At 39.5% G+C, this 27,691-nt stretch overlaps 1 protein-coding gene across 1 annotated transcript in view; it reads right to left on the minus strand.

Annotated features, from left to right (window-relative positions):
• Positions 1-15,063: 15,063 nt before the first annotated feature.
• The window catches only part of LOC127448069 (activin receptor type-1C-like), a 63,661-nt gene continuing 51,033 nt past the window's right edge, over positions 15,064-27,691 (minus strand). Inside the window, exons 6-9 of the mRNA XM_051710351.1 lie at positions 25,824-25,980; positions 24,522-24,646; positions 19,038-19,168; positions 15,064-17,192 (exon numbers count right to left, since the gene is read on the minus strand). Of these exons, the coding sequence (XP_051566311.1) occupies positions 17,067-17,192; positions 19,038-19,168; positions 24,522-24,646; positions 25,824-25,980 (539 nt within the window). The 3' untranslated portion in view covers positions 15,064-17,066. The remainder of the gene's footprint in view (positions 17,193-19,037; positions 19,169-24,521; positions 24,647-25,823; positions 25,981-27,691) is intronic.

The following is a 27,691-nucleotide window of genomic DNA, read 5'->3' on the forward strand; positions in this document are numbered from 1 at the left end:
AACAAGAGACCAAAAAATGCAGATGAGCTGAAGGCCACTGTCAAAGAAACCTGGGCTTCCATACCACCTCAGCAGTGCCACAAACTGATCACCTCCATGCCATGCCGAATTGAGGCAGTAATTAAAGCAACAGGAGCCCCTACCAAGTATTGAGTACATATACAGTAAATGAACATACTTTCCAGAAGGCCAACAATTCAATAAAAATGTTTTTTTTTATTGGTCTTATGATGTATTCTAATTTTTTGAGATAGTGAATTGGTGGGTTTTGTTAAATGTGAGCCAAAATCATCACAATTAAAAGAACCAAAGACTTAAACTACTTCAGTCTGTGTGCATTGAATTTATTTAATACACGAGTTTCACAATTTTAGTTGAATTACTGAAATAAATGAACTTTTCCTCGACATTCTAATTTATTGAGCTGCACCTGTATATATATATATATACATACATACAAAGAAATTCTAATGGTTTCCACACAGATACGACTACGAGTGTAGTGTGTTTTGGGACATATTTAAAAAGGATATAATGGTTTGTGTTGGTTTCCATTAAAGACATGTACTGGTCTCTAATGGTGTCCACTAGACTTAACATGCTACCAATAGAAGTCAACACCAATGGAGCCCAATACAATTCCCATTATAACCATCAGACAAGGGAGACTCAAAGTACATACTGTAGCTTGTGGGATACTTTTAGACATTTTTGGGAAACCAGGGGTCAGTGAATAAAATGACCTGGTAAACCTTGTATACTTCTCTTACTGTATTTGGTCAACTTATTACCACACCTTTATCAAAACAGTCATTATTGCTGGTCAATTGCTTTCTTTCTTTTCTTTTTTTTTTTTTAGAACAATGTAGTCAGTGTTAAAATGCACATATGTAAGTCTTATTTACAAGTGACTGATAATGTTCTACAGTATGTCAAATTTGAGGATAACTTTAAAACTCTTATTATTATGAAACATGTCATGTGATTCTGATCACAAATAACATTATTAGCACCATAAATAAGGCATAATCCACTGCTAGGTGTGCGTTAAACTATATGTACAGTCAGCTAGTTGTTATCGCACAATAAACCCCGACAGGGTGATCAGAACCCGATGTGAAGGGGTTTAATGTGCGATAACAACCGGCTGACTGTACATTATCCTGCTTACATTGCTACTAACCAAATAAATAAATACATGGACATAAAATATTGATTTGCATTGAAATTCTGTAATTTGAGAAGAAAGAAATCGCTGAACAGGTGAAATCAACCTCCGGTGTGCATCAGAGTTCTGTGGGTGATTATTTTGTAAAAATGATCGTCTGACTCCTCATTATCCAGCCTATTACAAGACTACTTGCCAAATAAACAAATAAATGAACATGAAACATTGATTTGAGTGGAAATTATTTTATTAGTTTACTTGTAGCGATCGTACAGTGAGCCTAGAAGCAGGATGAGTGGTCTGATATGTCTAAATCCCCGGATGTGGGAGAGCCGTGTAATAATGTGCGATAATAACTGGCTGACTGTACATTATCCCTTACTTACCGCATGACGTGGAGGTGAAGAATGGTTGCCTCCACAAAGTGTATTCAAATTATTTAACGCACACCTAGCCGTGGATTATCCCATTTATACTATGGTCACTTGCCAGCATTGATTAGTTACAGCTGTCATTGATTTTTACAGTGCAGATTTTGACTGGAAGATTAACAATAACTGTTAACTTTATCTATGGGTTGTTAGGTCTAGATTTAGATCTGCCCATTCTATATTTTTGGAGACCAAACATGCTTTAAAAACTGTGAATTTAAATACTCAATTCAGAAATAATAATAGCTACATAATGAAGAAGGGTTGGCACTCCTCAGAACATGTAGTATTTAATTCCTATTCTTTGTCATTTTCACATTAAAGACGAAAAGCTGATGTGACAGTTGAAAAAGTAGCACTTACTGTACATGATGATGCCAAAACGCCCCAAACCTGTCGACTTGGACCTCTGAGACATCCATATGGATATCCATTAAGGCTGCACGACTGATTGAATTAAGAATGAAATCGCAATGTGGATTACAAAACAGCAAAAGGCTGCGTATTATGAAGATCCATTCAGAGCTTCAGGCAGTGATGTGTGATCATGGGGCGCCCTCTAGCTGTTAGCTCTAGTGGCACATGTTGAGCAGACAGTTCAGCTACAGTATTTTAAATGATGTTTATCATATTATGGGTCCCGGTTATGTTCTCTCCCCCTCCGTGGGTGAGTAATACAGGGCTGATGAACACTCTTGTCTTTTTTCGTGTTTCTTGTAGCGCTTCACAGTTGATTTAAAGACGGCAATGCATGACTTGATGATGTTGGTTTGTGATGTGACAGTTAATCCCAGCTCTGAGACTATATTCACATTCGTAGGTCGTTTGAACAGAGGCATAAAACTCACAATCGTCTCATTATGGAGAACAGCAGAGTAGGTACATTAATACAGGACGATGATTAAAACTGATTGGAACTACCTGGGCATTAAATGGTTTTAACACATGCATACCAACCAATCAGAATTGAGTATTCAGACCATGGTATAATTATTATTATAAAGTTATTGTTGCAAAACTGCCTATACATGAGGTTAGAAACAAATGATTACATTTTAATTAGTAGACCACAGACCTGAAACATCACACGCTGGCTGTAATGTGACAGACAAAAGTTATTTAAAGGTGCACTCAGTAACTTTATTTTTTGTGTCATCTTGGATTTAAAGTGACACCTACTGGTGTGAATGCAGCATCATTCAAAATCAACAGTTTTCAGTTATAGATGCCATTGTAGAAATTCACTATTCACAATCAGCCATGATTCATTTAATCCAAGAGTGAAAGTGTCCAATGACAAGACGGTTACAGAGATTAAGCAAGTAGTAATCAGCTGGTCATGTGATACTAAAATAGCAGCTCCCATGAGGGCGCCCCTGCCCCATGTAGAATAAAACAGCTTTTATAATATTACTGATATGAGTAGAGTTCTCATCTCATGTGAGTGATCATGATTTTATACATATGTTTCAAAATTACAATTTATTTCTTTAGGAGTAAAATGTTCCCTATCTGTCACTCACTCGACGTTGTGTCGATGTAGTGACACTAGGTGTCACTCTTGGGAGCCCCAAACACCTCTGCTTTTTTGTAAAAAGGCCAATGAGAATTGGCGAGTGGAATTTGCATGCCACTCCCCCGGACATATGGGTATAAAAGGAGCTGGTATGCAACCACTCATTCAGATTTTCTCTTCGGAGCCGAGCGGTTCTATTCATTGAATCTGAATTCATCCGCAAAGATCATTCACCTCATTTGCTGGATTTTACGGCGCATTTCAGCGGTTTCTCTCCCCTGCACACGTGGAGTGCAGAGAACACCCCTGGGTGCTTCAGCAGAAACAATTAAAGAGTATATTCTAAAAATAAAAAAAAGAGTATATTTTCTTTCTAAAAGAGCAGCACATATGGAACGTCTTTTTAAAGATGCCTTTCCGTCTGTGTGTTATTCCTGGTTGTGGTCAATATCTCTCCGCTTCTGATGGCCACAATCGCTGTCTTACGTGTCTGGGCGCTGCCCACGCAGAGACATCGTTCGTGGATGGGTCTGGTCCTCACTGCGAGAACATAACCATGGCAACGTTGCGGTCACGGCTTGCATTCGTAAGAAAGCACCATCTGGCACCTGCGACCAGACCTCTGGAATCTCCACCTCTGGCCCCTGGATGGGACGCGGAATACCTAATTGGCCTACCACCCGCGGTGGTAGACATGATCACTCAGGCTAGGGCTCCCTCTACAAGGCGCCTGTATGCCTTGAAGTGGCGTTTGTTCGCTAAGTGGTGTTCTTCCCAACGCGAAGACCCCCAGAGATGCATTCCTTCCTGCAGGAAAGGCTGGAGGGGCGGCTGTCCCTCTCCACCCTGAAGGTGTATGTAGCCGCTATTTTGGTGCTTCACGATGCAGTAGATAGTAAGTATTTGGGGAATCACGGCTTGATCATCAGGTTCCTAAGAGGTGCTAGGAGGTTGAATCACTCCAGACCATGCCTCGTCCCCTCATGGGACCACTCCGTAGTCCTTTGGGGTCTACAGGGAGCTCCCTTTGAGCCCTTGGAGTCAGCTGAGCTTAAGGCACTCTCTTTGAAGAATGCCCTCCTGACTTCGCTCACTTCCATCAAAAGGGTAGGGGATCTGCAGGCATTCTCTGTCAGCGAATCGTGCCTGGAGTTCGGTCCAGGTTACTCTCACATGATCCTGAGACCCCGACCGGGCTATGTGCCCAAGGTTCCCACGACTCCTTTTAGGGATCAGGTGGTGAACCTGCAAGCACTGCCCCAGGAGGAGGCAGACCCACCCTTGGTGTGGCTGTGTCCGGTGCAAGCTTTAAGCATCTATTTGGATCGCACGCAGAGCCTTAGAAGCTCCGAGCAGCTCTTTGTTTGCTTTGGTGGACAGCGGAAAGGAAGCGCTGACTCCAAACAGAGGATCGCCCACTGGATCATCGACGCCATCACGATGGCATATCAGGCTCAGGACGTGCCACCCCCTGCGGGGTTATGAGCCAACTCCACCAGGAGTGTGGCGGCCTCCTGGGCCCTGGCCAATGGTGCCTCTTTGGCAAACATCTGCAGAGCAGTGGGCTGGGCAACACCCAACACCTTTGCGAGGTTCTACAATCTCCGGATTGAGCCAGTCTCATCCCGTGTATTGGCAGGCACGAGCAGGTAAGTTCCGGGACAACTGGCCGGGTGTACCGCTTGCGTATAGTGCCTTTCCCCTCCCTTGAGGTGAAGACATGTGCTCTTGACTCCCAGTCGTGTTCACAGACTGTAATCCCTGGATGACTTTCTGCCTTAGCCCTCTGGCAGCTGAGTTTGTGGAGAAACTCGCTGACCGGCCCAGTACGTGCACTAATGAGCCCCTGTACTGAGGTAGGTGCTCCACATGTGCTGGTTCCCCGAAGGCGACCCCATGTGACTTCCTTGGTCAGAGGCCCATCTGTCCCCGGTCGCCACGCTCTGTAGAAACTCCTCCCCATTCGGGTAGGACCTACCATGGGACCTCTCCACATGACATACCTCTGACAAGACTTGGTATTCCACTCAAAATACCCCCCCCCCCTTTTTGGCCGGGGTGTGGTCTCCGCGGTATCTTCCCCTTGGGAGGGACAGCCCCCAACGCAGACACTTATGGCTCCCAGTCAGTTAACAAATTCCACTCTTTTTGGGGAGAAAAGAGAGGGAAAAGAGGCCTCAGCTGGGCTAGCCTTTCCCTATAGTTGGGCAGTCGACATGTTCCTGATGGACTCTTTGACACTCATAAGAGCGTTGGGGGAGGTTACGTGACGGCCTGGTGCACTGGCTACGAGGCACACAGCAGTCTGCCCGTCACACACCGCCAGTTCACACAACAGAGTTGTTGTGGCGTTTTGTATAGGGACCCCTAGTGTCACTACATCGACACAACATCGAGTGAGCGACAGATAGGGAACATCCTGGTTACTTTCGTAACCTCCATTCCTTGATGGAGGGAACAAGACGTTGTGTCCCTCTTGCCACAATGCTGAACTACCCGCTGAAATGGCCAGGACCTGGTCTCGGCTCCTCAGCACAAAACCTGAATGAGTGGTTGCATACCAGCTCCTTTTATACCCGTATGTCCGGGGGAGTGGCATGCAAATTCCACTCGCCAATTCTCATTGGCCTTTTTAAAAAAAAGCAGAGGTGCTTGGGGCTCCCAAGAGTGACCCCTAGTGTCACTACATCGACACAACATCTCGTTCCCTCCATCAGGGAACGGAGGTTACGAAAGTAACCAGGATGTTTTTAATGGGGAGAAAATTACTGAGTGCACCTTTATATATGCAACAAATAAAATTCATGGCAAAAAAGATTCACACGTATGATATTTGGTAAGTAAAATCATTTTATGTTCATGAATCTGATCATTTTAAGATGTTTAGCAGATGTTCATTAGATTGCTTTCCAGATCAAAAGATCTAAAACAGACATACGTGTGCTATCTGGGTATAGGATGGGGCATCTGTCACATCGCAACGGACACTTCAGCCGCCTTTTCAGTGCATCCGACAAATGCCAGACGATAGACCGGAAGTTAGAGAGTCAGACTGGGGCTGCGTGGAGTCTGCAGATGTGGAATTTGCAGATACGATTTAAGCTTTGGCTGCAATATTTCAACCTGTGCGACTAGACCATATGCAACCGCCTGACTGAATGTGATGTATTCATTCAAACATTCCAGTGTAGACAGCATTAATACACATACAGACTTTTCCAGAAAATTTACTGAAATTTTCAGTTAAGAGGTTACTGAATGAGAAGTTCTAACATTACCTGAAAAGTTCAGTTTTGGTGCTATGTGTGAACAGAGTCATAAGATTAATGGTTTGAGCACATATGAGGTCAGGACGCGCTGACATGAGAAGTTTGCTTTGGAACAATTAAAAAGTTCTGACAGAGAATATTCAGTTACTTTGGAGTATAAAAATGTATTCAAATGGGACAGATAGTGAAATTATTCCATTTAGTCTGAGGATTTAAACTATTGGATATTTTAGAGCCGACTATAGAGGAAATCTCGAAGTGATTAAAATATGGTGAGAAGCCAGTGGAAAGCTTCCATGAAAAAATGGAGATGGTGCACAAGCGTTTGTGATTGGATCGACCTGACAGCCGGAGAGATCCTCAGTCATTTGGTGTGTAATGCCCAGTTTTTGTATGTCGCCATTTACATAGTGGGCAAATTTGTGATACTGTACCTTGTATTTTTTAAGTCTTAAAGGGCTTGTCTTCATCCGAGGGGAAAAATAAATATGTCGACTGATGAAATAACTAACCACATCGCTGAGTTAAATGGCATTTTGGTGCTGATGTGTGAATTGTAGCAAAACGGAAAAGGACGGAAAGCCGTTGCATGTGTGAATAGCAGATGTGGTACATTTAACAGTAAAGACAATCCAACAATTTTACTGCAATTTACCAGGTTTCATCTTTGAAAATGGCTAATGATTATAATGGGAACTATTTGCTTTTGAAGCAATGCTCACGTCCGGTGTAGATAGGGTGTTAGTTTACACGAACATGGATGATGTCAGCAAATTGTTATGAAAGAGACCACTATATCTCTGTATGTCATGCACATTTTTAATACATGCGATAGTTAGTTACACAGAATTGTCATGATCTAGATTTTTCATTCTTTGAATGTGATTATTGTAGTGGGCAATCACTCTAAACTGATTCTTTGTAATGCGTTGAAGGTCTGCATAACACATGCAACATCTTGCACTCTCATCAACTATCAGGTCACTGCTGTCAGCACGCAAACATGAATGAAGGAAGCCACAGTCATCTCAAGAACCTCATCAGATCTTCAGATATGTGTAACCATTCATGCATCATGTCAACAGGCCTGTTTGATTCAGAGAAACATTGGACCAAACCGCAGATATCTAACGTATTTTCCAAAGCATGATGAATTAGGCCAGCGTCCAGAATACAAATACTACATGAGTGCACAAATAAACAATGCATTTAAAACGGATATGACTCATTCAACAGTCAAATATGAGAAAGCATATATGTTTAACGGTTGAATGTTCCTGAAACTGTCACATCTGCAGGTTGTTGAGGGAGAACTACCCGGCTGAGTCATCAGTTAGGATGATTTAGGGTTAACAGCACAAGGTAATGTCAGGTCAGAGCACACATTAGCAGTGGTGTACAAATAATTTGATACTGTCCTTAAAGGGATAGTTCACCCAAAAATGTAAATTGAGTCATTGTTTACTCACCCCTGTGTTGTTATAACCCAATACGACTTTCTTTCTTTTTCTTAACACAAAGGGAAAAATTGTGAAAAAATTTTGTGCTCAGTGATGTCATACAATGGCAGTTTATGGTGACCACCTCTTCAAGCTTCAAAAGGACACACAAGTATAATTCAGAAGTAAATAAATTATTCCATGAGGCTTATTATAAATGCAAACGATAAGGTTTGGTGAGAAACCGTTTTATTTAGTGAAACTGTTGACCGACTGTTGATCTCCTGTGGGTGTTCATGAGACTTCACGAGACCAACAGTTCATGCAGTCCCCTCGTGACATGGAGCGTTCAAGCGAAAATGCATTCTGTTTATCTAAAAACAGGTCCACCACAGCAATAGTGACAACAGAACACAACACAGCTGAACACAAACCAGAGAACAGAACTTACTAAACATGTCTGAAGAGTTTAGTCGAAGAATTGATGCATTTCTATGCCCAGCCTTTTTTGTTTGAACAAAGTACTCAATCAAAAAGAGAGATAGAGGAGGTGGGGATTTCTGTCACGTATTTTCCATTCTGAACCGGTTTGTGAGTGTGACAGACCTCCGCCTGAAGAGAGTTAGACCTCAGCAAAACATTTGGTAGGTGTAACATTCTTGGCCAAAATAAAGTAGTTTTCTGGATTGTGTACAGCTGTGTTGTGTTCTGTTGTCACTATCGCTGTGGTGAACCTGTTTCTATTTGAACAAAACAAGTTTTTGCTTGAATGCCCCCTGTCGTGAGGGGGCTGCATGAACTGTTGCTCTCGTGCAGTCTCGTGAACGCACATAGGAGATACACAGTCAGTCAACATTTTCACTAAATAATACATCAGATTTTGGTTTGTTTCTCACCAAACCTTATCATTTGCATTCATAATAATTATGTGTCTCATGGAATAATTTATTAGAATGGGGTTATAATAACTCAGGGGTGAGTAAACAATGACTTAATTTTCATTTTTGGGTGAACTATTCTTTTAAGTAGCTTTTTTCAAAATTTGTATTTTCAGAATCAGAATGAGCTTTATTGCCAAGCATGCTTACACATACAAGGAATTTGTCTTGGTGACAGAAGCTTCCAGTGCACAAACAATGCAACAACAAGACAGAGATATTAATAAAAAAATATATAATTAAAATATAAAGTGAATAGAAAATATAAATATATATAGAAATACACAATAAAAAAAAAAAAAAAAAATATATATATATATATATATATATATATATATATATATATATATTTGTGTGTGTGTGTGTGTGTGTGTGTGTGTGTGTGTGTACAAATACAAATCTGTTATATACAGATGCAAGGGAATGTATGTAAGAAGGGTCAGGGTATGTTGGATAAATATAAATAGACTAAGCTGGGTATTGCACATAATTATTGCTCAATGGGGCAGTTTTAACTGTTCATGAGATGGATAGCCTGAGGGAAAAAACTGTTCCTGTGCCTGACAGTTCTGGTGCTCAGTGCTCTGTAGCGCCATCGAGAAGGCAACAGTTCTAAAAGGTAGTGGGCTGGATGAGTGGGGTCCAGAGTGATTTTACCAGCCCTTTTCCTCACTCTGGAAGTGTACAGTTCTTGAAGGGAGGGCAGGGGGCAACCAATAATCCTCTCAGCAGTCCGAACTGTCCTTTGTAGTCTTCCGATGTCCGATTTCATAGCTGAACCAAACCAGACAGTTATTGAAGTGCAGAGGACAGATTAAATGACTGCTGAGTAGAACTGTAGTAGCAGTGGCTGTGGCAGGTTGAACTTCCTCAGCTGGTGAAGGAAGTACAACCTCTGCTGGGCCTTTTTCACAATGGAGTCAATGTGGGTCTCCCACTTCAGGTCCTGTGAGATGGTAGAGCTCAGGAACCGGAATGACTGCACTGCTGCCACAGTGCTGTTTAGAGTGGTGAGCGGGGTCAATGTTGGGGTGTTCTGCAAACTTCAGGAGCTTGACAGGGGGTGCTTGGCGGTGCAGTCACTGGTATACAGGGAGAAGAGTAGCGGGAAAGCACACATCCCTGGGGGGCACCAGTGCTGATCGTACAGATGCTGGAAGTGAATTTCCTCTGTCTCACTATCTGCTGCCTGTCCGTCAGAAAGCTGGTGATCCAATGACAAATAGATGTGGGAATGGAGAGTTGCTGCAATTTAGTCTGGAGAATAGCTGGGATGATGGTGTTGAAAGTCGAACTGAAGTCCACAAAAAGGATCCTTGCATATGTCCCTGGTCTGTCCAGATGTTGCAGGATATGATGCAATCCCATGTTGACTGCATCACCCACAGACCTGTTCGCTCTATAAGCAAATAAAGGGGATCTAGAAAGAGTACAGTGATGTCCTTCAGGTGGGCCAACACCAGTCTCTCAAATGACTTCGTGACCACAGACATCAGAGCGATGGGTCTGTAGTCATTAAGTCCTGTGATTTTGGGTTTCTTTGGAACAGAAATGGTGGTGGAGCGTTTGAAGCATCAGGGAACTTCACACTGCTCCAGTGATCTGTTGAAGATCTGTGGGAAGATGGGGTCCAGCTGGTCAGCACAGAATTTTAGACAAGTGATTGAAACACCATCTGGGCCCTGTGCTTTCCTTGTCGGCACACGTCACACGGCACACCTCCTCTTCACAGATCTTAAGTGCAGGTTGAGTAGCAGGAGGGGGGAGGAGGGGGGTTTCAGGAGGTGTTGATGTTTTTATGAAGTGAAGGTCAGAGTGGGTGTGGGGTATGAGGCTGGGCCTTTAAGATCTACAGTAAAACACTTTCAAGTCGTCAGCCGCTTGATGGTTCCCTACAGTGTTGGGGGATGGTGTCTTTAAGTTAGTAAAGTCTTTTAGTCCTCTACACACTGATGCAGGGTCGTTAGCTCAAAACATGTTTTTCAGCTTATCAGAGTAACTTCTTGTAGCCACTCTGATTTCCTTATTCAGTTTGATCCTGGCCTGATTGTACACTTCTAAGTAAGCATTCTTCTGTAAGCATTCTTTTTGGCCTGACGAAGCTGCCTGAATTTTGCTGTAAACCATGGTTTGTCATTGTTGTATGTTAAATAAGTCCTAGTAGGAATGCACATATCCTCACAAAAACTGATATATGATGTTACAGAATCTGTGAGCTCATCCAGATTGGTGTCTGCAGCCTCAAATACACTCCAATCAGTGCAGTCTAAGCAGGCTTGTAGTTTCAGTTCTGCTTCATTGGTCCATCTCTTTACAGTCCTCACTACAGGCTTGGCTGATTTTAATTTCTATCTGTAGGTTGGAAGAATATGAACCAGACAGTGATCAGAGAGTCCCAAAGCTGCTCTAGGGAAAGAGCGATATGCATCCTTTATTGTTGTGTAGCAATGATCCAATGTATTTCTGTCTCTGGTGGGGCATGTAATGTGCTGTTGGTATTTTGGCAGTTCACGGGTGAGGTTAGCTTTATTAAAATCTCCCAGAATAATAATAAGTGAGTCCGGGTGTTGTTGCTCCATGACTGTGATGTGATCAGCAAGCTGTTGCAGCGCTTCATTCACGGACGCTTAAGAAAGAATATAAACACTCACCAGAATAAACTAGGAAAACTCCTACAGTGAGTAGTAAGGCTTACAGTTGATAAAGAACACTTTCAAATTAGGACAGCACATATTCTTTAACGTTGTTACATCTGTACACCAACTTTCATTGATGTAAAAGCATGTTCCACCACCTCTCATTTTCCCTGTTAAATCCGCAATGTGATTCTGTGCTCTGAACAGCTGAAAGCCCGTCAGATGTAATGCGCTGTCCAGGATAGCTTCACTCAGTCAGGTTTCTGTGAAGCACAAGGCAGCAGAGTCCTTGTCTGTACGGGTGAGGAGATGTAGTTTGTCCTTTTGTTAGGAAGAGAGTGGAGATTCGCTAGATGAATACTTGGCAGCGCTGTTCAAAAGCCAGCTCGCTTCCCTCACCTGTGTCTCACAGTGCGCTTAAACAACACATCTGCGCCTCTGACTAAAATGTCCAGCAAAATGTCTGAATAGTCCAAAACCGGGAAAGGATTGTCTTGGATGTGCTGCCGAATGTTCAGCAGTTAATCTCTGGTAAAACTGATTGGAAAAAAAAATTACTAAACACAGGACAAACAAACAAAAACAACAAAAGAATTGGAGAAATCCACACCGAGGCTGCCATGCGCAGCACCATCTTGATGAGTAGTACACCATCTTGATGAGTATTTAAACTTGTTGCAATTTTTACTTCGCTACATTTATTTATATTTTGCCAAATAAATACATTTAACTCTGACACAGACCCTCTTGTTAATCATTACCCTGATTTGTTTAATTATTTGTAAAAGGAAAACAGAGTGCAGTGTGTTTGACTGACATCAGCCAGCACGAGTACAGACACTCAGCATATGCGCTCATGGAAAAAGCTCGCTTTTATGAAAGACTAGTGAAGGTCTGAACGTAAAAAAGCCTAAACACGCTTCCAAACGAACAGATAAGATGTCATTTACCCTAGCTGTGTACAAACCTGATTGTGTACATTTCAATTTTTGGCCGTCTGTCCTGGAAAACAAAATTCCATTCGCAAAATATCCTGGAATTTGAACATTTTGCAGACCCGTTCACCCATATAAGCATTTGTTTATGTGCACACTATTCAGAAAGAAAACTGATCAAATGTGCCTTCCTAAACTGCTCTCTCTTCTGAATCTTTAGAAAGTTTGATTAATTTTAGTGAATCGGCTCATTTGTAGGATACATGTATATGAAGCTCTCCTAAACCATCCTCTCCCTCTCATGTGAGGCATTGGGAAGTTTGGTTTAAGTTATTTTATCCGGTTTGTTCAGATGATTTATTAAATGAACCATATTAAATGATGATTCATTTAAGTTTCACGCAGAACACCCTACACATTATTTCACATCTTCTTTGTTGCAATAATAAGTTAAAGGGTTAGTTCACCCAAAAATGAAAATTCTCTCACCCCAGATGTGTATGACTTTCTTTCTTCGGCTGAACACAAATGAAGATTTTTGGAAGAATATTTCAGCTCTGTAGGTCCATACAATGCAAGTGAATGGCAGCCAGAACTCAGAAGTTCCAAAAGCAGATCAAGTCAGCATAAACATAATCCATAAGACTCCAGTGGTTAAATCCATATCTTCAGAAGTGATGTAGGTGTTTTTGGGTGAGAACTGACCAAAATGTAACTCCTTTTTCACTGTACATGTTATACACATCTGGGATGGCATGAGGGTGAGTAAATTATGAGACAATTCAAATTTTGGGGGGAACTATCTCTTTAAGAAATACGTTTATGTGGTATCTGTACTTTTACTTATGGAAATTGATTACTTTTCCACCACTGCAAATTAGCAATAAGAGGGAAATTTACGTTTGTTAAACCTGATATTTTTGTAAATGCCAAATAAATAAGAAACTGATTTAGATGAATCATGAAAAATTGTTTATTGTTGAATGGTTCACATTTTGAATAAAATACTCTAAAACGAAGACAAAAGCACAATGCTACTCAAGAAATTCATGTATGTCAGTGGAAATATAAACAGTGCATGTCCTCATTTGAAAGTCTCCTTCAAATCCAGACGGCACCTTTACAAACAGCTCAGGCTCCTGTTGGGAATATCTGAATACAGACACATCTTGACATTTTTGCACAATTACATTATGTGGTTCATTACACATAACACAGCAGGTCCAGGGTGAAATGTCCACTGTGTGGCACTAAAAATGAGTTAAATGTTTCCCCAAAAGATGAGGTTTTTAAAGTTGCACTCAGTAATTTTTTTAAGTTTGTCGAAGTGACTTACATTGGCATACAGTGACTCCTAGTGCCCTGGAAGCTGCACCATTTAAACAGTAGTTTTCAGTTACAGATGCCACTGTAGAAATTCTCTACGCACAGTAAACCAGGATTAGTTTAATCTATGATTGAAAGTGTCCAATTACAGGGCAGTTACTGAGATTAAGCCAGTAGTATTCATCTGGTCATGTGATGCTAACATGTCTGCCCCATGAGGGTGCCCCTGTCCCATGTAAAATAAAACAGCTTTTATATGGTTACAGATATGACTGAACTCTTCATCTCACATGAATGCTCACGATTTCATAGGTATGTTTCAAAATTTTTATTCATTTCTTTAGAAGTAAAACTTTTTAAATAAGGAAAAAAATGACTGAGTGCACCTTAAAGGTTGGACAGCAATGACAACAAGGCTGTGAGGGATGACATTAAAAGTTTTTGCTATTGGGATGTAGGCTACTGTTGTTAAAATTGTTTTTGGATGGTTCTGCTTGCAAAACAAAACCTACAAAATCTTTACAAAACAAATCTTTACAAAAAACATTTCAGTACACAAAAAAATCCACAAAACATGAGTTATGGGAAAATTAGATGTGATGTAGGAGCTTTATGCAGCTTTTTACAGTGCATGCCACTGAAGAGACTGTAAGTCAATCCCTCACAGCCTTGTTTTCATTCATGTCAAAAATTAAATAGAGCACTACTGTGAACAAAGTCTGTGCTCTATCGAATTTTAAATAAACAAACCTACCTCCCTAACATAAATTTTAAACCTAAACCAAACCGAAAGTGTCATAAAAAGCAAATGTGAGATGATAAACAATTGCTGAAGCAGCCATGTCATTTTGTGATGCTTCTATGACACTTTCGGCTCAAGTGTCGACTCAGTTGTTAGTTAATCATGGTCAAACAAGCTTGTAAATGTAGTTGGTTATAAAAAGCAATTGTTTTTAGGCGGGGATTTTTCCCCTTTTTCACCCAATTTGGAATGCCCAATTCCCAGTGTGCTTTTAAGTCCTCGTGGTCGCATAGTGATTCGCCTCAATCCGGGTGGTGGAGGATGAATCCCATTTGCCTCCGCGTCTGAGACCATCAGCCCGCGCATCTTATCACGTGGCATGTTGAGCGCGTTGACACGGAGACATAGTGCGTGTGGAGGCTTCACGCCACCCACCGCGGCATCTACGCTCAACTCACCACGTGCCCTACCGAGAACGAACCACATTATAGCGACCACGAGGAGGTTACCCCATGTGACTCAACCCTCCCTAGCAACCGGGCCAATTTGGTTGCTTAGGAAACCTGGCTGGAGTCACTCAGCACGCCCTTGGATTCGAGCTAGTGAACTCCAGGGGTGGTAGCCAGCGTCTTTTACCACTGAGCTACCCACCCACCCCCCCTATAAAAAGCAATTAATAAAATTTAAAGTAGTAAAAGTTTTGACATATATAACATTCTGTGGGAAACAGTGCAAAAAATAAGTGTTTATGAACAGATAATCTGTCGTTTTACTCGTGATTTGTGTGAAAGTGAATAAAAGTCATTGTGGCTGTAACTGTAGTTGTTCATTTCACCAGGAAACTGCTGCGATACGTCCAATGAGCCACGTAAAAATTATTTAGCTAAAAAGTACGAATAGTAGCTTGACTCTATGAGACCAGGTTGTTTAATACGCAATACATAATCTGGAGTATTCCGTTTATCACAAAGGAAATTGGCAGTGCTGCATTACATATATAAAAAGCTTTAGCATGTCACAAAACTAGCCATCTCTCCTTAGTAATGGAGCATGTTACAATTTTTTCTGACCTTAAACATCTCCTCAAGACTTCATCTAAGATTAGAGAAAACTGGACTGTGAAAAATGAATCATAACACTGTCTCTTTGGTTCAGACTGAATGAACATGTTTGAATCGACATTGAATTTGCATGTTTATGGCAAGCACTCTATTGTCTATAGACAATACTATTGTCTGAAACAAGTATAAAGACTAAAACTGAACATTCATTATATGCATCATACTTCATTTGGTTCTGATAATAAGTTATTCTCATTACATTAGGCAGAATTGGACTCATCCAAACAGGCTTTGTTAGTGTCACATCGACAGAGGCAATTTAAAGCAAATTAGACAGTTGAATTGATGTCACTTACAAGCATATGCCACATAACACTGTTCAGAAAGGAGAACTCTATATGTACCGGAACATTACAGTTCATATCAACATTGTAACTTTGTATTACAACTACTTACTTTCAACAAATAATATACTCTCATGGTTAATTTACTCATGTATTTACACAAGATGTTATGTTTGGTTTCAGATAGATTGTTATTGTTACAATAGATCATATGTGAGGCTATTTAAATAGTTGCAAAATGCATTTCACGTTGGTTGAGTGTTGACTGCCATTCACTTCAGCAGCTTGGAGCTTTGTATAGTGCAATAGAGTACAATTTCAACTTGAGTATTAATATGCTACAAAATATACACATTATTCACAGTCATACATTTCACAATGGCATTCTGAAGTCCTCTAGATGCAGCGTCTGGTTAAAAGGCTTTGGATGATCAGTTGCACTGTTTTCTCTCTGCATATAGCAGCCATGAAACAGACGATAGGGTTTGTCCCAGACATCAGCACATAAGCAAAACACTAGTTCCTTCACATTCAGAAATAACAAGGTTTACAGGAAATCATCCTTACATGTTTCTACAGCTACACAGTGCAATCAAAAGCGTTTAAAACAGTTGAAAAATATCCTCCAGTAACTGTAAGGAAACCACAACCTGCACGAAGCCAGGGCTAAAAGACACCCATTTCCTTGCAGACCACATTACATTTTCAGACGTCAAACAGCAGCCTGTGTTCTTTGGAAATACAACAAAAATAAATCCTGTTTTTCATTTTTGGTCCTCTCTTGGGGTCCCTATATACATTTAATGTATCCTTGACCATTTATAAAAAACATACGTTTTTAAACACCATTTCATCTTTTTGATTGACGTTATTCCTAAAGTTAATCTGATTTCTTTTCAATTGTTTGAACTGGAACAGTAACAATATATAGCATATGTTATATGTACATACACACAAATACGCATTTATAAATGACACCAAACAAAACACTTATGGCACAAAGCAAAATGTTCAACTCGAAGCAATTGGCACTTACAGGAAGGGCTGAGGTAGCAGTATATCTTTACACATCTATCGCCATCTACAGGCTAAGAAACTAAACACATTATTATTCATTCATTCATCCATTCATTCATTCTGTCAATGCAGTGTCATTACAGGACAGAATTTCCACCCTAAACTACATGAATCTTTGGCATCACAGATTTTAGAGCATATAAAATGTCCCATTAACGCTGCCACCTGACATCAGGCCGTTGTGTTATTCTTTAACATCCTTGACAACGGTCACCTGAGATAAGGTCTTCTTGATGCGCAGTGCCGTCAGGCGAGCAGCTGGATTGGCGTACCAGCACTCCCGCATGATCTTACCAATAACCCTTAGAGCCTGAAACAAACAGAATCATACACTTACACATAAACAGTACTGAAAAAAAGTTCACTCAAAAATAAAACTGTCAGTATTTACTTACCCTCATGTTGCTCAAAACCAATATGAATTTATTTCTTACGTAAACACAGACAGATATGTTAAGCAGAATGTTCATGCTGCTTTTTTCCATACAAGGAAAGCTGACAGTGTAGCATAAAAGTATCATAAAATTTATGGTGACCATACGTCCTTTTTACCTGGACATGTCCTCTTTTTCAGACCTATAAAAAAATCATCCAGCTGGGATTTCAAAATTGTCCGAAAATTTCTGGATTTGTCTTCATAATGATGTGCTCTCTAGAGTTGGGTCTGTCCTACTTAAAGGGATAGTTCACCCAAAAATTAAAGTTCTCTCATGATTTACTCACTCTCATGCCATCCCAGATGTGTATGACTTTCTTTCTTCTGCTGAACACAATTGAAGATTTTTAGAAGAATATTTCAGCTCTGTTGGTCCATACAATGCAAGTAAATGGTGGTCAGAACTCAGAAGGTCCAAAAATCACATAAAGGAAACATAAAAGTAATCTATACGACTCCAGTGGTTAAATCCATGTCTTCAGAAGCAATATGATATGTGTGGGTGAGAAACAGATAAATATTTAGGTCCTTTTTCACTATAAATCTAAATCTTTGATCAGCCCCAACCAGTAGGTGGTGATATGCACGAAAAATGGGATCCTCAAAAAACAAAAGAAGAAGAATGTGTAAATGGAAGTAAAAGTGGAGATTTATAGTAAAAAAAGACTTTTGATTCTGATCAACTCACCCACACCTATCATATCATTTCTGAAGGCATGGATTAAACCACTGGAGTCATATGGATTACTTATATGCTGCCTTTATGTGCTTTTTGGACATACAAAGTTCTGGTCACCATTCACTTGCATTGTGAGGAGCAACAGGGATATTCTTCTGAAAATCATAATTTGTGTTCTGCAGAAGAAAGAAAGTCATACACTTCTGGAATGGCATGAGGGTAAGTAAATGATGAGATAATTTCCATTTTTGGGTGAACTATCCCTTAAAGTGTCATCTCTCTCATGCGTACTGTATATATATATATATATAGTCTCTGAAAGCAACAGAGCGCTTTGAGAGAGATAGAGAGTGAGAGATCACAAAAGCGCTCTGTTGCTCTCAGGCGGAAAATTATTAATGCAGTAATGCAATTAAACTTGTAAATGTATGTTCCCCAACTCTGCAAATTATTAAACAGAACACCTATTTCATCAGACTTGCGCTTGCTATGCATAGTCATTTGTAAAAACTGAAAATGTTGACTGTATGGAGACAATTTAAAATGTACTACGTTTTATGGAAATTAAAACAAATTAAATTTGAGGATAGAAATAGACCATGATGGAAAATGTGATCGTCAGGGAAGTACACCTGGGCACAGGAGGACTGAAAAGTGTGAAGTATAGTAGTATAAAAATAATTTTATGTATATATGCTATGTCTACTGTCATCATATGGAAAAGAGCACATGAATATTTTTCTAAAAACCTTTTGTGTTCGACGGAAGAAAGTCATACGGGTTTGAAATATCATAAGGTGTAGTAAATGACAGAAATGTCATGTTTGGGTGAACTCTTCATTTAATCTTCATAAATAATGTGGAGTAGCAGCATCAAAACTAGAGCCATTTTCTTTTATAATGTTCTTTTAAAGTTGTTTTCAAAGGAAAAGGAAAGTAGTTGCATAATATCCATCTCCAAACATGACTAAATCCTGCTAATTACTCAATAGATTCCTCATGTGAGTGAGTACTATAAATGCCACACTTCTCACACACACCTCACAGCTCTGCCACTGGTTGGGAATGTTGGGTCGCAGTTTCTGTTCACACACCACCTTCCTCATGTCCTCCACCGATGGGTCTGATGGCACCTGATCGTAATAAGGCAACTGGAAATCTTCATGAATCCCTGCAGAACACAAAGCTTCAATCACTACAGAAATGTAAAAAGGTATTGCTGGAACATCTCAGTTACTCACTTTATTAATTTATCCAAATTTAGAAGTGCTTTTGTACATATGGATTTGGTATTTTAGCAAAATAGGAGTCATATCTTTCATTTTTATTATTTGGAGCATTCAAGTCATTTCAGAATGACTGTATTTATGAGTTGAGCGCACATGAACGGTGCCACAAAGTTGTAATTACCACTGGGAGTTTTGGGATTTTCTTTGAGCCCAGACTTTTTGAGTTGGGGCATGTCGATTAAAGAATCATGGTGAAAGCACATTGTTATTGGTAATAATTACGTTTTTACTAGTGCCTTTTGACTGTACAGTTTGATATGTGTGCATTTTTTGTTCTGTTAATGAAGAATAAAGATAAAGTTGGCAAGAAAATGAGACTCGTTTAGCTGGGTTATGAAATGATAGGCTTCACTTCAACTATATTTCCCATCATTATATATGACGAAATGAGAATGATAAAATGTAATTGGTAAAGCACCAATTACACATCTAATGTGTGACTTTGCTCTTCAGTTTGTTGTACCGGTGCTAAAAAGCTTACTGAAAAAAAAAAGAAAAAAAAAAAAGACAAAAAAGCTTTCATGAAATTGTGAAACGGGATTAATCTTTCTGAATTTCCCAGGATAATTTGAATGCAGCAATGTAATCATTTTTTTATTTTTTTACTGAAATCCACTTATAATGCTAGTCCAGTTTTTTTGTCAACAAATATTTGTCTTATTTTCACTTCTCTGACCCTATTAAACAGGCCATTGTTTGCTGCTGTGCCTTTAAGACTTCTGGGTAAACGGCATGTTCGCATATAAAATGAGTAACAGTGCTTACACACAGGCTGTGGGTTTGCTGTCGGGTCCAATTATTAACTGACACATTCAATATCGGCACATCCCAATTAATCAAAGCTGTTGCAAAGATGCATGACTTTGTTACCAGTGTTAGGTGTAATCTTATGACAAAGTAATTCATAATTGTAATCTACAAACCCCATTTCCAGAAAAGTTGGGACATTTTGTAAAATGCAATAAAAACAAGAATCTGTGATTTGTTAATTCTCTTGCACCTTTATTTAACTGACAAAAGTGCAAAGAAAAGATTTCCAATGTTTTCACTCACCAACTTAATTGTACTTTGTAAATATATTCAAATTTTGAATGTGATGCCTGCGACACACTCAGAAAAAGTTGGGACGGTGCAAAATAAGAGTGAAAAGTTTATAGAATATTTAAGTTACACTGTTTTGAAACATTCCACAATAAGCAGGTGAATTGGTAACAGGTGAGGGTATCATGATTGGGTATAAAAGGAACATCAACCAAAGGCTCAGTCTTTGCAAGCAAAGATGGGTTGCGTCTCACCACTTTGTGAGAGAATTGTCAAACATTTCAAAAATAACATTTCTCAATGTAAGATAACAAAGAATTTAGGTCTTTCACCATCTACCATACATAATATTGTGAAAAGATTCAGGGAATCTGGAGAAATCTCAGTACGTGTAGGGCAAGGCTGGAAACCACTGTTGAATGTGCATGACCGACGAGCCCTCATTGCATGAGAAACCGTCATGCTACTGTGTTAAATATAGCCACATACACTCAGGAGTACTTCGGAAAACCGTCGTCACTTAACAGAGTCTGCCGCTGCATCAAGAAATGCAACTTGAAACTCTATGCAAGGTGAAAGCCATACATCAATTCTATGCAGAAACGCCACCAAGTTCTCTGGGCCCGAGCTCATCTCAGATGGTCCGAAAGATGAGAAATGTGAGCTGTGGTCAGATGAGTCCAGGTTTCAGCTTGTTTTTGGGGAAAACGGACGTCGAGTTCTCCATACCAAAGAAGAAAGGGACCATCCAGACTTTTATCAGCGAAAACTGCAAAAGCCAACATCTGTCATGGTATGGGGGTGCATCAGTTCCCACGGCATGGGTGGCTTGCATATGTGTGAAGGTACCATTGATGCGGAGGCGTATATTGGGATTTTACAGAGACATGTGTTGCCATCAAGACTACGTCTTTTCCCGGGAAGTCAATGGTTATTACAGCAAGACAATACCAGGCCTCATTCTGCACGTGCTACAACAGTGTGGCTTCGTAGACACAGAGTGTTTGTGCTTGACTGGCCTGTCTGCAGTCCAGATCTGTCTCCTATTGAAAATGTATGGCGCATCATGAAGAGGAGAATCAGACAATGACGACCACGGACTGTTGAGCAGCTGAAGTCTTGTATCAAGCAAGAATGGGCAAAAATTCCACTTGCAAAATGGCAACGATTAGTGTCCTCAGTTCCCAAACTATTAAACAGTGTAATTAAAAGGTGATGTAACACAGTGGTAAACATGCCTCTGTCCAAACTTTTTCTGAGTGTGTTGCAGGCATCAAATTAAAAAAAAAAAAAATTATATTTACAAAATACAATTAAGTTGGTGAGTGAAAACACTGGAAATCTTTTCTTTGTACTTTTGTCAGTTAAATAAAGGTGCAAGAGAATTAACAAATCACAGATTCTTGTTTTTATTGCATTTTACAAAATGTCCCACCTTTTCTGGAAATGGGGTTTGTAATTTACTTTTTAAATTCCTGAAATCAAATTATAGTTACTGACTTTCAATTAAGTACATTTTAAGTATACAGGTGCATCTCAATAAATTAGAATGTTGTGGAAAAGTTCATTTATTTCAGTAATTCAACTCAAATTGTGAAACTCGTGTATTAAATAAATTCAATGCACACAGACTGAAGTAGTTTAAGTCTTTGGTTCTTTTAATTGTGATGATTTTGGCTCACATTTAACAAAAACCCACCAATTCACTATCTCAAAAAATTAGAATATGGTGACATGCCAATCAGCTAATCAACTCAAAACACCTGCAAAGGTTTCCTGAGCCTTCAAAATGGTCTCTCAGTTTGGTTCACTAGGCTACACAATCATGGGGAAGACTGCTGATCTGACAGTTGTCCAGAAGACAATCATTGACACCCTTCACAAGGAGGGTAAGCCAAAAAAATTCATTGCCAAAGAAGCTGGCTGTTCACAGAGTGCTGTATCCAAGCATGTTAACAGAAAGTTGAGTGGAAGAAAAAAGTGTGGAAGAAAAAGATGCACAACCAACCGAGAGAACCGCAGCCTTATGAGGATTGTCAAGCAAAATCGATTCAAGAATTTGGGTGAACTTCACAAGGAATGGACTGAGGCTGGGGTCAAGGCATCAAGAGCCACCACACACAGACATGTCAAGGAATTTGGCTACAGTTGTCGTATTCCTCTTGTTAAGCCACTCCTGAACCACAGACAACGTCAGAGGCGTCTTACCTGGGCTAAGGAGAAGAAAAACTGGACTGTTGCCCAGTGGTCCAAAGTCCTCTTTTCAGATGAAAGCAAGTTTTGTATTTCATTTGGAAACCAAGGTCCTAGAGTCTGGAGGAAGGGTGGAGAAGCTCATAGCCCAAGTTGCTTGAAGTCCAGTGTTAAGTTTCCACAGTCTGTGATGATTTGGGGTGCAATGTCATCTGCTGGTGTTGGTCCATTGTGTTCTTTGAAAACCAAAGTCACTGCACCCGTTTACCAAGAAATTTTGGAGCACTTCAGGCTTCCTTCTGCTGACCAGCTTTTTAAAGATGCTGATTTCATTTTCCAGCAGGATTTGGCACCTGCCCACACTGCCAAAAGCACCAAAAGTTGGTTAAATGACCATGGTGATGGTGTGCTTGACTGGCCAGCAAACTCACCAGACCTGAACCCCATAGAGAATCTATGGGGTATTGTCAAGAGGAAAATGAGAAACAAGAGACCAAAAAATGCAGATGAGCTGAAGGCCACTGTCAAAGAAACCTGGGCTTCCATACCACCTCAGCAGTGCCACAAACTGATCACCTCCATGCCACGCCGAATTGAGGCAGTAATTAAAGCAAAAGGAGCCCCTACCAAGTATTGAGTACATATACAGTAAATGAACATACTTTCCAGAAGGCCAACAATTCACTAAAAATGTTTTTTTATTGGTCTTATGATGTATTCTAATTTTTTGAGATAGTGAATTGGCGGGTTTTTGTTAAATGTGAGCCAAAATCATCACAATTAAAAGAACCAAAGACTTAAACTACTTCTGTCTGTGTGCATTGAATTTATTTAATACACGAGTTTCACAATTTGAGTTGAATTACTGAAATAAATGAACTTTTCCACGACATTCTAATTTATTGAGGTGCACCTGTATATCTTGGGTTACATATATTAAAAAAATTCTATTATATATGTAGAATACATGTAAAACATGTATGACATTATGTGCAGATTTTCATTTCTGTGACAGATGCAAGATGTGTGCCCCCTAGTGAGTCATTGTAATTCAGAAATGCATGCTGCTGAATGTCTGGCTGAGTTCGGAATGGCATACTACCCATACTACTCTTACTACTTCTGCCATATTTTTCTATGGCAGAAATAGTATGAGTAGTATGGTTGTATGCAGTTCCGAACTCAGCCTATGACTTTTGTGTCACATTGAACAGGAAGGAAATTTAGAAAAAAACAAAAAAATTCTGTGAAAAGTGTTTTATTAGAAAGTAATGGGAAAGTAATTAGAAATGGGATTACTTTTTAAAGAAGTAATCAGTAGTGTCATTAATCTGGTTACAATTTTAGAGACATAATTAGTAATTTGTAGTTATTTTTTTGAGTAACACATTTACAAAACAATTCAAGCTGTAATGTGCTGCTCAAACTGTTAAGATCAGATTGAAATGATAAGGAATCTTGTTAAAAATAAACTTCAGCCACGTGTTGACTTTATCACAATTTGATCTTTTCATTGGTTCTTCTGCTGATTAGGAATAATAGTATCTATTTGACTTCAGATCTAAACATGGGAGGGCAGAGTTTAAACAGCAAATATGCAAATGTGGCAGGTCATGAGTTGATGTATTCATCTGATGTCAGTAATATTAAAAAAATCAGAACATCTCGTTTTTGCAAATTAGTTTCAATCAATGCTCTTTTTTAAACTGTGAAGAAAGTATTGAGCTCTGAAATTAACAAGATGTTTTTGTAGTATGCTTGCATCAAAAGATTAAGGACAATTCAGTTTCTCATTATATGAGCCCTTTTCACAGGTGCTTGGAGAGTTATAACTTTATAATTGATATTAATGCAAACTATCTGACTTTAGTGAAAACTCTTATTTCCACAAGGCGTCCATGAATAGGAACAGAATAACTGTCTCTCAATCCCACTGCTGGTGTGTATTAATTGTGATTGGATCACTCTGTTCTTAAAGTCCACTATAACACAATAAAGCACCTCGGAAGGAACATCTGCGAGCGAGTTCCCAGAACACCAGACCCTGTGAGTAGATATCAGCTCGCTTAAACGACTCGAAGCTGCTCATGTTTATAGAGTCATCCAAGATCTCAGGTGCCATGTACCTGCACACACACACACACACACACACACACATGCATTAGTGTAATGTACTCACACCACAACAGCAATGTGATCTCATAAGAATTCATATGCATTTTTTACATAAAGTGTGGTTCTATCACCCGTACATTTCCTTACGTTTGCACTGACACCTAAACATACCATATTGATGTATTGACAGCATCTAAACATTAGAATTAGAAAAGTGCAAATGTTTACGGAGACTGATTGAATCCATAAATACTGAATTCATGGTATAAATCAGTTAATTTTATTGCATTTATAGTCAATGAGATTAGTTAAATGTTAACCATCCCATTTATTTAACACAGTTACACTTCATTTTCCTACAAGGACATTATCAACTCATTTCAAAAGATTACATTACTGTGGCCACAATTAAACTTTAAAATGTTAAAGTTGCACTCAGTAATTTTTGAAGTTTGTCAAAGTGACTTACATTGGCTTACAGTGACTCCTAGTGGCCTGGAAGCTGCATCATTTAAACAGTTGTTTTCAGTTACAGATGCCACTGTAGAAATTCTCTATGCACAGTAAACCAGGATTAGTTTAATCTATGATTGAAAGTGTCCAAATACAGGGCAGTTACTGAGATTAAGCCAGTAGTATTCATCTGGTCATGTGATGCTAACATGTCTGAGTGCACATTTAAAATTAATAAGCATTCGGTAATCGTTTAACCATTCAGTAAGCATTTAATTTTTATTTTGTTTGCAGTGGCATACAAAAGGATTTTTCAGAATATGATGCGCTTTACAAAACAAAATTCTATCAAACAATCATAAAAAAGTACAGTAATCCATTTTATTCATGCGCTTTAATCCAGGTCTTCGTATAGCTCAGTTTGAGGAACAGACCCAAATACAAGCCTTTTATTCAACGATCTCCATCTCCATCTGCTGTAGCACCCATAACAGCCGTTAGGGTCAACTCCAACACTGATTTCAAAATTCAAAAATTGCCACCTCAAGAAGCGCTATGACATGTTTTTACAACATGTAAGGTCGAATGCTCATTGGCTCCACATTTCTCGTGATTGATTGCAACATGCCATATTTTGTGATGTATTTGTTTGAATGAGATATGGCAGTGCATCAGAAGATTTTCAGTGGTTAATAACTTGCTATTAACTACTTGCTAATAATAAGCTGTTCTAACCTCTTGGTGCCCACTCTATGGTTGATGGGAATGTCAATGATGTTGGTGTTGGAGTCATGTTTGACGGCCAGACCAAGATCAGCAATCACAGCTGTCCCGTTCATCTTCACCAGGATGTTCTTTGATTTGATGTCTCTGTGAGCGATGGCGGGCTTCCCTGTGCCATAAGTAATACACTATTCAATGACAGTACACAATACACTCCTGTCAAATGCATTTCCATGCAGAAAGACAGACCGTTGCAGTTCAGTCATGACTCTAGTAATACATTTAAGGTGTTATAATGGATATGACAAGTTAGTAGGTTTGGTCTTTGCAGACTATATCTGATTACACTGCTGCTGCAGAGCAAATATGAAGATTTGCTGCTGCTAGAACACACAGACATGCGGTGTTGAGCATGTAACACATGGTGCTTGCTGCATAATAAGACATATGCAATCCCCATAAAGCAGATCTAGACATGTGGTGCTGGGGAGGAGGAGGGTTTCAGAGAGAAAACTCTCATAGCGCACTGCAGTGAAATCAGCTTGTCTGCAAACAACTGAGGCAATATAATGTTAGACAAAGAAAGATTTTGACTAACTAACCGATTACAAAAGACCTTTCAACTTGTGGCATGTAGAGTTTCATAACTGAACTTAAAATCATTTGTGGATAGTACATTTTGTCATGATTATTCAATACACTTGGTGATCTATGGATACATTCTTATCCTTTACAGCCATGGTACTCAATCAACGACTAGTGACACACACACAGGGGACAATTCACTACGAATGTATTGCGCACAGTAAAAGCATATTAGAAACACACACACTCTCTGTGCGGTTTAGTGCCTGATTCACTAAAGGAATCATGCAGATCAGGCAAAGGCACAAATGCCCACAAAATCTGTGCAGAACGCTATTTGCACACGCAATTTCGATCTTGCGGGCCGATTCCGAGCGCTATATAACAGAGGAGGCAGCTGACCACTGCAATCTGGACTGTACAGCATCACTCCATGACTGTGATCCAGACACCTGAATCATCTCTTTAACATGCCAAAAGTGTGCTTTACTACACCGCATATCTGGGTATAAGCCATGTTATAATGCTCTTTAAAGTTTTATAAGTTACAATATAGTTAAAACTCAGTTCTACTATGGAAAAAAAAGAATGGGATTTTTACTTTTTACGAACCAGACTGCTGTGCTCTATTTTTTGAGCTCATCGCAATGCATTCTGAGACTGTCTTATCTGTGAAGACTTCATGTGATGTCGCCATAAAATTTGGCCAAAATAAGGTATCTTATGGAACAATGTTCATGTCGTTGGGAGTGTGCCTATAAAATGCTGTCTAGGTATGAATTTCACTAGGTTTTGGGGCAGAGCCAAAGTCTCACGTTTTTCATCAATGTTGTTTTTAACAAGTTTAATGCTTGTCATCTGCAATAGCCACTTACTCTGAGTGCTGACTAATAAATCAGAATTTTAGATCTCGCACTCTGAAATGGCCCATAGTTGTTAGTATCTACTGTTGAAGACATAGTTTGCTTTTGCAAAATTACCTTTAAAGTAAGAAAAACAAAGGTAAGAATTCAATTTAACAATTCAACATTTACAATAGTGTGCATTCAGAGTTTTTTTTTTCTTTCTTTTTTTTTTTTTTTTTTTTTTTTTTTGTAATGTGGCTCCTGCCAGCAAAATAAATGTGGCACAGGATAAGTGCCTCTGCTTTAGAAGGATCACATTCGTCTACAGTAAATTTTCACTTAGTAAAGACAGCATATAAGTAAATAAAGTGACTTCCAGGCAACGGAAAACAGAATTGAGGTAATCGAGCAGAAAGACTGAACGACGGCTAATCTGATTGGCTGCTGAGA

The sequence above is a fragment of the Myxocyprinus asiaticus genome, chromosome 11 (assembly GCF_019703515.2).
Source record: "Myxocyprinus asiaticus isolate MX2 ecotype Aquarium Trade chromosome 11, UBuf_Myxa_2, whole genome shotgun sequence".
Lineage (NCBI taxonomy): Eukaryota > Metazoa > Chordata > Actinopteri > Cypriniformes > Catostomidae > Myxocyprinus > Myxocyprinus asiaticus.